Consider the following 12,873-nt stretch of genomic DNA (forward strand, 5'->3'; position numbering starts at 1 on the left):
TGGCCTGACTCATCTTCAGGTCATGCACAATAACGCAGGCTATAGTCCTTCCTGGTGATAAGAAGTTCTAGCACTCTTACAATTATTAAAATTAAGCCTGTTTTGCCTGCCCATTAACTTAACTCCCCATTTCATGAGACACCAAAATGAGCTATGCAATGTCAAAAGTTATATGTCCTTCTCATATTCCTCCGATACGCAAGTCCTGCATAAACAAAGGGACTTGGGTAAAGATGTTCTGCGGTTATTTTCATACAGGTTTCTCAGCCAAGTTGTTGTTGTCAACAAAGCAACAAACGTCACCACGTACTTCCTCTGTAACAGGTGAGCTAGCGCTATGGCTATGCCTTTGTCGACATGTCGTTTTCTGTATCGTTTGTTCTTTAAACGGCCGAAGAAGGTGGATCGATGTTGATGCTTTTGTTACATGTTGGTTACAATATGGTTGGCCATCGACAAGGAAGACGGTAAGATCGAGCGTGCCGTCCCCTCTGTGGGCCCGGACGAAATGACCAAATTCCGAAATATTTTTCTGGCAAAAAGTGCCAGGTAAGTATTTGATCTTTGTTCATTTCGGGTAGATGAAAATCTCTCAGTCATTCTACTTGATCATTAGATCATAAAAGATACCGTATATTCCACATTGGTCAAATGCCATGAGCCCAATGGAATATCAAATAAAATCTATCTCACCGAATGCAAGTAGAGAACAAGAAAGGTGCCCTTTGTAAGAATTAACCAGGAGCTCTAATTTTCATTTTACGTACATTCATACTGATTGTATCTATTTTACTAAACCTGATGCACGTGTATATTCTGCTGCATCCCATGCAATGTGTTCCATCCAGGGACATGAACGATGGTCACCTGTGGTTCTCTGTTGCTGGCCGCCCGGCACGGAGTCCCTTCACCCGTGTCCAGCGCCTGTCCTGCTGCCTGACGCTGCTCTACAGCACCATGATCACCAACATCATGTTCTTTGGCCGTGGGGACGACTTCGATCCTCCTGAGCCGCTCAGGATAGCTGGGCTGGAAATCAAGCCGCCGATTTCTCTCCCACAGGTAAAAACAACAGCACGACATACTGATACACTAGATCATGGCATTCAGCCAAAATATGTTTCTCTTTTGATTTGAACAACTTTGCTCTATTAGTAGTTTTATTTCTATTTAGTCATAGGTAGTCATCTAAACATACGCATTTTCTCATAGGGAATGGTAATTCAAAGAGCATCATTGAATTATTGTAGCAACTGTTCCTAGGTAATGTCTTTTGTTTTCTTCTTGTTAGTTCAATGATCGGGATACAAAGTGCGGCCATCATCATGCCAGTCAATCTGCTCATCGTCTTCTTGTTCCGTCAGTCAGATAAAAATGATCAGAAGGGTAAATCTAGAAATGCTAAGAAACTGCCATTAACAGAAGGTCAGGGAAGTACTAGAGAAGGTTTTCAACAAAATAAAAAGAATGCTAAGTACAGGCCAGGAAGCCATGAGTTGTATCTGAAAGATGGAAGCGCTCATAAGGACCGAACTTCCGGATGTGCCGTGGTTGACAACAAACTCCGAGTCGTACAGCTGGCATCAGAACGGAACGACCGTCCTCACAGCAGTGACTATGTTGAAGACGATTCTTCAGAACGAAAGTGCTCTTTGTCTCGGTGGGCTGCCTTCTTTGGTGAGCTACCTACCTTTGCAACAATAGTCATATCTATCAAGACCTTAGATTGGCTGATATTAGGTAAACATCGATTGACGCAGAATGTGATGGCCAGCAATGTATTACATTTCCAGGTTGGTGTCTTGTGTGCAGCGGGAGTTTCGTGGCCGCCTAATCACGGTACTTTACACGTTAAGCTTTGGACGGCAGAAAGCTGAGGCCTGGGTCTTCACCTTCGTGACATCATTTTTCACCGACCTGTTTCTTGTGCAACCCATCAAGTTGATTATGGTGGCACTTCTGTTTGCACTTCTTGCAAAGGTATGTTTTCTGAGAGAGAACTCTCTGAAATAAAACATTTTTGAAACAACAAAATGTATAGGTAGGAAATATTGCTGAAAAGCAGGCAGATTTTCATATCCACCTTCTCTGTATTACCAAAACCCCAGAAACCAGTGGAAGATGAGGAACCTCCCCCATCCTCACCAGCAGATGACGAGGAATACATAAACAGCGGTGTAAAGGTAACCTCGTCATTAGCCTCCAAATGTACTGGCCAGAAAGTCACTTAGATTTGTCGGTTGATGTGGTTTAGAATCGCCTTGATTGTAAATTAAATTCCGTGTCTACTAGTATTAATTTGCTGAAGCTTTCCGAAAATGTCGTCATAAACGCCAGCAAATTGTCTATTTCTGTGAATTGATGTTAGTTTAAGAAAAATTCTTACACATACTAGGAGGATGAAAGGACTTCCCAAAAGAGTTTGGGTACAGCAACTGGTTGGCTGCGATACGTTGGTGGAGGAAGAACCAGTCATCGTCGATATGTAAGTAGTCTTTGTTTCTTTTGAACTATGATTATATAGTTATAATGAAAATTTACTTGAAATTGTGATCAAAGTTAGCCAGTGCATCACACTAGCTGATGTTGAACTGTCACACAAAGTGCGTCATTCCTTCATTCACCTTGTAGTCTGTCGACACCCAAACTTCATCAGCACCTCCAGACCCGTCCATGCTGGCAGAACAAAGAGCCAAGAGTGAAGAGAAACGCAGACGACGGAACGCAGTGATGGAAGTTGTCGGCGTAGGTTTGTTCGTTGCGGTCATCATGCTGACAGCGTATGGAGAGAGAAGTCCTATCGCGTTCTACATGACACAGAACGTGCAAGGACTGGCCCAGGGGGCCACAGGCGTAAGTCGTGCAAATGTATTTCTACTGTAAAATAAACGAATTATCGGAATTACAAGCACAAGGAAAATAGCATCCATAACTTGTTTTGTTTTTAGGTCAAAGACATCTCGTCATTCTGGACATGGATCACAGACGGTTTGGTTCCGGCCACCCACACTGCACTGCGGTTCAACAGAAGAGCCAGCCCCGCTGAGCTGGTGTTGGACGATATGTTGACTCATCCGGTGGGTGCAGTAAGGCTGAGACAAGTCCGACTCAAACCAGGTCTGCTATGTTTTTTTGTGTATGTGTGATGTTTCGCTTTGTTTAGACACCCCATCCCATTTATTCCTGGCACCATAAACGCCATAAGTATTATGCCAAAGCCGATTTACAAGAAATCTAAAGACAAACTATCCCCACTTGAACTAACTCAGGAGAGCTCTGTGAGGTACCAGAGAAAATGAGAACGTTTACATCACGCTGTCAGGCAGATTTCACATTCCTCCTGGCTGACTCAGAGAATTACACCAAGGTAAGCTGTATTCTGCACAATACATGGCACGTGTGTTATCAATGATTAACGTCTTTATCTACTAGGTGCATAAATGGGAAAATTATGTGAATTTTCGGCAAAATTTGAAGAAAATGTGATAAAATGTGATATAATGTTGAAAATTTTGAGGTCCAACAGCATTACATTTTTTCACATAAGTTGACAGATGATTACATAAAATAACATTCAGGTCACATTTCTGAAGAGCGACACTAAAATGTGAAAAAATGTTATTATTTTGCGTCACATTATTTCACATTCACCCTAAAAGATCTAGAAAAATCACATTTTCAAATGTAAAAATATGTTATCTGTATGTGAAGTTGGCTGTTAACCCATAATGTCAAGTTATGTGACTACCAGTGCATTTTTCCGCCACCTTTATTTATGTGATATTATGTGAAACGTGCTCTCGGTGAAAATGTAAAATAATATTATATCAAATCACATTTTATAAAATGTGACTTCATGTGGAAGTTATGTGAAATGCGGTCTGCTGCAAAATGTTAAAAGATGTGAAAACAGCTAGCAAGACGAGAAATGTGAAATTCATGTGATGTTAAAAAAAAGCGAAATGTGAAAAAATGTGATATGCGAATCACATTAATTTCACATTTTTTACATGTGAAATTAATGTGAATTGCCTTACACAAGATTTGAAGACATTTGAATTAACAGGATATGTAAAAGGTAAGTGTTGTGATTTTTTTCCCGACGTTTATATATGACGTCTATACGGTATTTAACTACACATCCCCGATACCACACCCCCCCCACGTTTACACGTGTAGTCTTTTCTTTCAAAGTACATGTATAGTACTTCATCATCATTAAACGGTGACATTTGTAAGCGAGCTAGAATGTAGCTTTTTTTTCTCCACGTCACTTTTCTTCGTCGATTAAGGTAAACATTTAAGAGATATGCTCGCAAAATATGCGTTGCAAACGATATAACGAACGCTTTGCGCTGTGACTTGACTATCATTCACTAGTAGCATTCAGACAACAATTGACAGGAGGTGTGAAAAACTCCTCATCTCCCCACGCGTGCCACTGTTTAGTTGTTGATTAACTACTTTACAAGTAAAAGCACCTAATGTCACGCCCCATTCACACTTTGACAGCAACGCCCAGCCCCTCGCCTTCATGTCCCACCATAGATTTTAAGAGAGTCAAGAAGTTCCTGATCATTTTGAAACTCCTCGGCCAAATTTGTAAAGACAGTCTGTGTAAAAGATTCAATGTAAGCATAATGGCCGACATCAAGTAGATGACTAAGATGTTTCAAACTCTCACAGTTGTTTGGAGAACCTAATTAATGAGTAACCAAGTCAATCTTTGCATCTTATATTTTATTTATAATACGTTCGGTTTCTAAAGCAAACATGATTACGATCTACAAATGCAAGCATCGCACTAGCGTATGTTCCCAATTTGCAAGTTCACAATAGATACTCTTTGTTGGACGCTGACATTCAAAGCTCCTGCCATCAAAATAGAGAAATTGGTTATTTGCTTGAAAGGCTAACGCATGTTTTGTAAATCCTTGCCGCGCTCCTTGTACATATGCAGCTTTATTGTAATGGGCTCATACAAAGCCGACTCTTTGATATTCATATAAAACTCCTTTTTTTGCGAAGGTGTGAAATGGTAGAATTTCACACATGCTGGACCTTTCACAGATAAAACTCCCATGTGCCGAAGCAGGGATAAAGTGAGACTGTTTCAATAAAGACACATACAGAATTTACATTGCGTTTTTTTATATATTCGCTTAAAATCCCCATATCGGCCTTCCCTGGTATTTGGACTGTCTTAATCACTACCGATTTCCCCTGAATTAGCGACAAATTAGTCACCGCCACTTTTAATGCTACTTAAACCTTGATCGAAAAGAAAAGAAAAGCTATAAATTTCACACACGTCATGACAAACATTTATTACGTAGTCTTTTATTGGAAAATCATTGGTTCCGTGTTGTTTTCTTCACCAGAGAACCTTCTATACCCCTAAAATGCATGTTGTAATACATAACAAGAAGTATAACATCCTAGTAATTCATTTTGAGTAACGGGTGTTTTGTGGAGCATTCGAGAAGAACTTCTAAATAGAAAGTTACGTCGATGGTTCCGTGTTGTTTTCTGGTGTTAAAAACACTGTAGGAAGTTAAAAAGACTTGTTGTAACGTCACAAGATACATAGAATTCTAGTATAAGATCATAGGCTACGGGCCACTTGTACAGCGTTTGGAAAATTGTATCCGGGCAGAAATATATAGAGCGCGGATTTCGTACACGTCAAATAAATCGTGTGTTGGGAAGTCTTGGATTAGAAAATTTGTAGTTCCGTGTTGTTTTCTAGACCGTCGAACCTTTGTCACCCCTGAAATGCATGTTGTAATACGTCAAGATATACAGTATCCTAGTAATTTAATTTGAGTAACGGGTGTTTTGTGGAGGATTCGAGAGAAAAACTTGTAGATAGAAAGTTACACAGCGCGCGTGGTTTAAAGAGTTTGAATGCGCTCACGGACACGTAGACTATTGTAAATCGTCTCGTCTTGAAAAGGTGATGGTTTCGTGTTGTTTTCTAATTTAAGAAGCACTGTAGGAAGTTAAAAAGACTTGTTGTAACGTCACAAGACACATAGAATTCTAGTATAAGATCATAGGCTACGGGCCACTCGTACAGCGTTTGGAAAATTGCATCCGGGCAGAAATCAATAGAGCGCGGATTTCATACACGTCAAATAAAACGTGTGTTGGGTACCCGGTAGTCTTAGATGAGAAAATTAATAGTTTCGTGTTGTTTTCTTGACCGTCGAACCTTTGTCACCCCTAAAATGCACGTTGTAATACGTCAAGATATACAGCATCCTAGTAATTCAATTTAAATGATGGGTGCTTTGTGGAGGATTCGAGAGAAAAACTTCTAATTAGAAAGTTACACAGCGCGCGCGCGGTTTACAGAGTTTGAATGCGCTCACGGACACGTACACTATTGTATTATCTCGTATCGAAAGGTTGATGGTTCCGTGTTGTTTTCTTGTGTTTTGAACACCTATGAAGTTAAAACGACTTGTTGTAACGTCACAAGATAGCTAGAATTCTAGTATAAGATCATAGGCAACGGGCCAGTTGTAGAGCATTTGGAAAATTGGATCCGGGCAGAAATATATGCAGCGAGGATTTCGTACACGTCAAATAAAACGTGTGTTGGGCAGCCTTTGATGAGAAAATTAGTACTTCCGTGTTGTTTTCTAGACCGTCGAACCTTTGACGCCCCTAAAATGCATGTTGTAATACGTCAAGGCATACAGCATCCTAGTAATCTATTTTGAGTATGGGTTCTTTGTGGAGGATTCGAGAGAAAAACGTCTAAATAGAAAGTTACACAGCGCGCGTGGTTTAAAGAGTTTGAATGCGCTCACGGATACACTATTGTAAATCGTCTCGTATTGAAAAGTTGATGGTTCCGTGTTGTTTTCTGGTGTTAAGAACACTAAAGGAAATTGAAAAGACTTGTTGTAAAGTCACAAGATATCCAGGATTCTAGTATATGATCATAGGCTACGGGCCACTTGTACAGCGTTTGGAAAATCGGATCTGGCAGTCTTGAATTAGAAAATTTGTAGTTTCGTGTTGTTTTCTAGACCTTCGAACCTTTGACACCCCTTAAATGCATGTTGTAATACGTCAAGGCATACAGCATCCTAGTAATTCAATTTGAGTAACGGGTTCTTTGTGGAGGATTCGAGAGAAAAACGTCTAAATAGAAAGTTACACAGCGCGCGCGGTTTAAAGAGTTTGAATGCGCTCACGGACACGTAGACTATTGTAAATCGTCTCGTCTGGAAAAGGTGATGGTTTCGTGTTGTTTTCTGGTGTAAGAAGCACTGTAGGAAGTTAAAAAGACTTGTTGTAACGTCACAAGACACATAGAATTCTAGTATAAGATCATAGGCTACGGGCCACTTGTACAGCGTTTGGAAAATTGCATCCGGGCAGAAATCAATAGAGCGCGGATTTCATACACGTCAAATAAAACGTATGTTGGGTACCCGGTAGTCTTGGATTAGAAAATTAATAGTTTCGTGTTGTTTTCTTGACCGTTGAACCTTTGACACCCCTAAAATGCACGTTGTAATACGTCGAGGCATACAGCATCCTAGGATTTCAATTTGAGTGATGGGTGTTTTGTGGAGGATTCGAGAGAAAAACTTCTAAATAGAAAGTTACACAGCGCGCGCGGTTTACAGAGTTTGAATGCGCTCACGGACACGTAGACTATTGTAAATCGTCTCGTCTTGAAAAGTTGATGGTTTCGTGTTGTTTTCTGGTGTTTCGAACACCGTAGGAAATTAAAAAGACTTGTTGTAACGTCACAAGATAGCTAGAATTCTAGTATAAGATCATAGGCTACGGACCACTTGTACAGCGTTTGGAAAATTGGATCCGGGCAGAAATATATGCAGCGAGGATTTCGTACACGTCAAATAAAACGTGTGTTGGGCAGTCTTTGATGAGAAAATTAGTACTTCCGTGTTGTTTTCTTGACCGTCGAACCTTTGACACCCCTAAAATGCACGTTGTAATACGTCAAGGCATACAGCATCCTAGTAATCTAATTTGAGCAACGGGTTCTTTGTGGAGGATTCGAGAGAAAAACGTCTAAATAGAAAGTTACACAGCGCGCGCGGTTTAAAGAGTTTGAATGCGCTCACGGACACACTATTGTAAATCATCTCGTATTGAAAAGTTGATGGTTCCGTGTTGTTTTCTGGTGTTAGGAACATTGTAGAAAGAGAGAAGGATATGTTGTAAAGTCACAAGATATCTAGGATTTCAGTATGAGGTCGTAGGCTGCTGTTGACTTGTAGAGCGTTAGACCATTTTCATTCGGGAAGATATATACGCAGCTCGGATTTCGTACACGTCATGAAAAAAAACATCCGTCTGGCAATCTTGAATTAGAAAATTAATAGTTCCGTGTTGTTTTCTAAACCTAAGACTCTTCGCCCCACCTGAAAATGCATGTTATAATATGACAAGATATACAGCATACTAGTAATACATTTTGAGCAATGGGTGTTATGTGGAGGGTTTGAAAAATACTTCAAAATAGAAAGCACAAATACACGCCCTGATAGACCTTTACTAAATCGTCTCGTATTGAAAAGTTGGTGGTTCCGTGTTTCTTTTTTAAAGTTAAGGGCACTGTAAGAAGTTGGATAGAGGTGTTAAACATTAGAACATACGTTGGATTCTAGTATGATTCCTCGGGCTTGTTGCATTTTAGATCCCAAGTCAAGGGACCATTAATCTGGAATCCGGTCTACCGTGTATTGGCCGGGATCTCTTCGGGACAGAAGGGTTTACCGCCCCCGGGGTAATATTTGGCACCCGATAGTAGTTTTATGTGGTAGGTGTTAATTTGTTCCCCGTTTATCGTTGCGATCGATTACATTTTCACCATGTGATACATCCACCTGTTGCTAAAGATAACCTGTACCGTAGCGGCAGAAAGCTCAGTCTTCCCGCAAGAAAGCTTGGCCGAACATAGCCCGGCCTATAGCTATAATGACAACCCTCCAGACTGGCTGCCGGGTTAGGAATTTCGAAGTCATACAGCAGCGGAAATGTTTACAGCATCCACCCGTGAGATCACTTAACACATACTTGATAATGATATTATAATGTAAATATTACCAGAGATTACTTCTGATAGCATTTACAAGATCGAACGTCGGTAGATGCTGGAGACGAAAAGTTTAAAAGGGTGCTGCATTAGTTCCTGATGCTTGCGAATGATTGATTGATTGCATTAATATCTATTTATTATTGAAAAATATATAGATGATTACTACATCAACATAGCATTTACTGTTAAACTTGAAAATAAAAGCTGTTACCTGTTGGACATTTTTTTAAAAAAATCACATAATCAGCTAGGACACCGGCAAATGTGAAATTATGTGAAACATTATCACATAAAATCACATTCTCAGGATTCTGTGAAAAAATGTGATTTGAATTTCACATAATTTCACATTTGACTCTATGCAGTTTGCGGAAGAAAACCTCTTCACATTTCTTCACATTTTCTCACATTTTAGATTCACATTTTTTTTGGTCACGTTTTAGGGTTGTGCGATTTCACATAAACGATTCACATTTTTCAAAGGGTCACATTGTTTCACATATGATAACATTTCGCGATTCACATTTTGAAAAAAAATCACATTTTGGGTTTCACATATTTAGAAGCGGATTCACATTATGTCACATTCTCTTGGAATTTTGCAGCAAATTCACATAATTTTCACATTAATGCACCTAGTAGTGAATTAATTAGTGGTCGAATAAATATATGCACAGGGTTTTCAACTCCCTGGCCATTTGAAACGTGAGCGCATGTTGATAATTCATTAGTTGGACTAAACGACATTAGCAGCATGAGTAGACCGTTATTTCTAAGCAGAATGGTGATTAAACCAAAAGCAAATAGAATTCTTTCACGTCTAGTTATATTTCACGCTGCATAATTTGCTATCTTATAAATGTAGGCATGGGTTCCCATCAACGACACCATGCAGGACATGAACATCTACAGGAATACGTCAACTCCGTCGTCATATCCGGTCACCAGTGACATTGTCGCCTCAGGGATGGGTCATCCTTGGAATTACACATTTGCATCCCTGTCCAATGGTATGCTGCTCATTTTAACCAGATTTCTCGTACGCTGGCTTTGAAGCTCCTTTCAGTGCAATGTGATGATCTAAACAAGAGTCTGAAAAGTACACAAAGTCCAACAAAAAAAACTAGGTACAAAGGATTATATTGTTGTCTGTTTGAATGTGATTTATAGTATGTGACATCTGCATGCATTTTACGTAATAAAATGAGGCCGTTCCGGTCTGAGCTATGCACTTTCTCAGACCAGATATCAAATGCTTAAAAATCCCAGTTTAAGGGATTTTAGTATAATGATATTATCTACTGTGCATTAGATTTTCCGTACTTCGGAGAACATGGCACGTATCTAAGCGGTGGTTACCAAACAACCTTGGGGACCACCAGTGAAGCAAGTCTGACTACGGCTACCTACCTTCAACACCATCAATGGCTGGACCAACAGACCCGTGCAGTCTTTGTGGAGTTGATTCTCTACAATCCACACGCAAACCTGTTTTCCGTTGTTACTGTGGTGGTAGAGTTTACTACTTCAGGAGCTGCTGACACAAGTTCGGAGGTTGTAACCTTGAGACTGGTTCAACATGGGGCCATCTTGCTTCTCACACTTCGAGTGACATTGGCGCTGTTTCTTCTGTTTTTCCTGCTTAGAGAAGGTACGAATCAACACAAATCCGCATATATGCATATTCAGATTGATGGGTTTAAACAATATCATTCAAGCTAAGTGTGCTTTTAAATTCCCCGAGCACACCTTAACAATGTAGTAACACCTCATATATTTTCGCCACCAGGTAAGATTCTATTGTCACGGCCAGTTGAGTATCTGAGCGAGTTCTGGAGCTGGGTGGAAGTTTTGATAATCACCATTGGCTTCTCCACCTTGGGCGTCTACTTTAAAGCGCAAGGCATCATTGACGAGGTGACAGAGAAACGGCAATCAGGCAGCACTCCTTTCGAAGAGTACAAAAGTGCAGCCGGCTGGTTCCAGGTCTACACCTACCTACTTGGGATTCTCATCTGCTGTACTACACTCAAGTTCATCCACCTACTGCGGTTCAACTCACATGTCCAAGCCCTGTCTGTGACGATGAAGAAATCAGCCAAGCCCATTCTACAGTTCCTCTTCGTGGCCAGCATCTTCATGATGGCGTACACTCAAGCGGGGAACCTTGTCTTTGGTGTGAAACTCCAGGGTTATAAGAACATCCAGACCAGCCTACAGAGTCTCTGCATGATGATGTTGGGAAGTTTTGACTTTCATGAACTGTCAGGAGCTAAGAGCGTTTTAGGTCCTCTGATGTTCTTTTCGTACCAGGCTATGATGCAGTTTATCCTGCTGAGTATGTTTATGACCATCATCATGGATGTGTATGCAGAAGAGCAACAACCTTCCACTGAGGAAGGTCTACAATTAAGTAAATTTGTGAAAGAAACCTCGATAGAGATTGTAGATAAACTGAAGGTCGCATTGAAGACCAAGCGCCGAGACGCGAAGCAAAATGAAGACAATGTGATAGAACCCGACAATGCAAGCAGGTTTGATGGTCTTATAGACGAATTTGGTAAGATGTGGTGAATGAATTGAAGATTCGATTCCGGTAAATCTTAGGTTTATAAGTGCTAACAATTATACAATTATGATTGACATATGCTGCGAATGCTACTCGATTTTACGTCTTTATATCATAAAACGAAATAGTTTCGTTATTTTGGTCTTAAAGATCTTGTCCTGTATAAAGTTGATAATAAAACTAGATTGAGGTGAATAGGCAAAACAAAACTCACCACCATTTAAGAACATATTTACTACACAATACCTTAATGAATGAATGCCATGTTTGCTTGTGAAATATAGGTAGCTTTGTGTCTGTTTACGTAAATTACGACACCATGCTTACTAAACTAATATGCTTTTACATCATTCTGATTGATACAATGTAGCCAAGGCTGTGAATGCTTCATACAATAATTATGATAGGGTGTACAACAACAGCAGATTTTTGTCGTGTTGTGATCTTAGAATGTTGATAAACTTGACCGAATGAGTAGTAGCAGTTTTTATGACTAACATTGAAGATCATATTTCACCACTTATCTTATTATATATCATGTAGAATAAAATTTTGGAGGCTGTTTACGGCACCATGTCTTCATTAGATAATACAGTGCTAAGCTTTCTTCCAACACTCATGTATTCACGGATCAAGCTGTCTCCTTCTTGAGGATCAATAAACCGAACTGCATTTTTCGGCATGCGCGCCCGTGTATATGGTGACTTTCAAAATTACATGTACCAGGCAAATTCAACTTGAACCTCATGCATTTTTTATTTATCTTCATTGTAGCATTTCTCTACAGAAACTTTGATACCTCTGAAACTCTTGCGGGGGATTAGCGATTTTTCCCCTAATTTCCAGAAGTAACGAGTGATGTCATCCTAACTTCTGTCACTAGCTAGAGTAGAGTGGCAGGTGGCAGAAGTTGGCAGAAGTTAGGAGTGACGTCATCCTAACTTAATTTGTTTGCTTTTCTTTAAGGTTCCGGTTCGGAATTGCTTTGACCGGTTTTCTTGGTAGTTTTGGCTCCCGATTTTTCGGCTATCGCTATAGCAGTGCGTTATCTTTTATATTTCCTGAAAGACCCGATCTTCGTAGCTTTTTACGGTTTCCGAGTTTTGGTCGTCCGCGGGTACTTCCTGGTATTAGTGCGCGATGACGGTAACGCGGCTTTGTCGCCTGATTACCCGAATCGTGCGTTAACGTTCTATGTGCGTTTTGCTTGGTTTCG

At 40.2% G+C, this 12,873-nt stretch overlaps 2 protein-coding genes across 4 annotated transcripts; both read left to right on the top strand.

Moving 5' to 3' along the window:
- Window positions 1-427: 427 nt before the first annotated feature.
- On the top strand, window positions 428-1,192 carry LOC136434129 (polycystin-1-like protein 3). Its single transcript, XM_066426894.1, has 3 exons — window positions 428-549; window positions 849-1,062; window positions 1,181-1,192. Exons 1-3 carry the CDS (start codon window positions 428-430, stop codon window positions 1,190-1,192), a joined length of 348 nt encoding a protein of 115 aa, XP_066282991.1.
- Window positions 1,193-1,301: 109 nt separating this feature from the next.
- Window positions 1,302-12,401, top strand: LOC136432312 (polycystin-2-like). Of its 3 annotated transcripts, XM_066423511.1 has the most exons (10): window positions 1,573-1,677; window positions 1,794-1,980; window positions 2,109-2,183; window positions 2,396-2,485; window positions 2,632-2,853; window positions 2,949-3,117; window positions 3,270-3,367; window positions 9,954-10,098; window positions 10,401-10,739; window positions 10,878-12,400. In XM_066423511.1, exons 2-10 carry the CDS (start codon window positions 1,948-1,950, stop codon window positions 11,660-11,662), a joined length of 1,956 nt encoding a protein of 651 aa, XP_066279608.1. In that variant the 5' UTR covers window positions 1,573-1,677; window positions 1,794-1,947; the 3' UTR covers window positions 11,663-12,400. The 3 variants fall into 3 exon arrangements, with proteins under 3 accessions (XP_066279606.1, XP_066279608.1, XP_066279609.1); XM_066423509.1 differs by lacking the exon at window positions 1,794-1,980 and having other exon boundaries at window positions 1,302-1,677; window positions 10,878-12,401; XM_066423512.1 differs by lacking the exons at window positions 1,573-1,677; window positions 1,794-1,980; window positions 2,109-2,183 and having other exon boundaries at window positions 2,397-2,485; window positions 2,657-2,853; window positions 10,878-12,401.
- Window positions 12,402-12,873: the final 472 nt, after the last annotated feature.

The sequence above is a fragment of the Branchiostoma lanceolatum genome, chromosome 4 (assembly GCF_035083965.1).
Source record: "Branchiostoma lanceolatum isolate klBraLanc5 chromosome 4, klBraLanc5.hap2, whole genome shotgun sequence".
Classification (NCBI taxonomy): Eukaryota; Metazoa; Chordata; class Leptocardii; order Amphioxiformes; family Branchiostomatidae; genus Branchiostoma; species Branchiostoma lanceolatum.

Coding starts and splice junctions, on each gene's coding strand:
- LOC136432312 (XM_066423509.1), top strand. CDS start 1,510: ATGGAAGCGCTCATAAGGACCGAACTTCCGGATGTGCCGTGGTTGACA. Junction 2,486..2,631: donor GAACCAGTCATCGTCGATAT/GTAAGTAGTCTT, acceptor TTCACCTTGTAG/TCTGTCGACACCCAAACTTC. Junction 3,118..3,269: donor ACAAGTCCGACTCAAACCAG/GTCTGCTATGTT, acceptor GAACTAACTCAG/GAGAGCTCTGTGAGGTACCA.
- LOC136434129 (XM_066426894.1), top strand. CDS start 428: ATGTTGGTTACAATATGGTTGGCCATCGACAAGGAAGACGGTAAGATC. Junction 550..848: donor TTTCTGGCAAAAAGTGCCAG/GTAAGTATTTGA, acceptor TGTTCCATCCAG/GGACATGAACGATGGTCACC.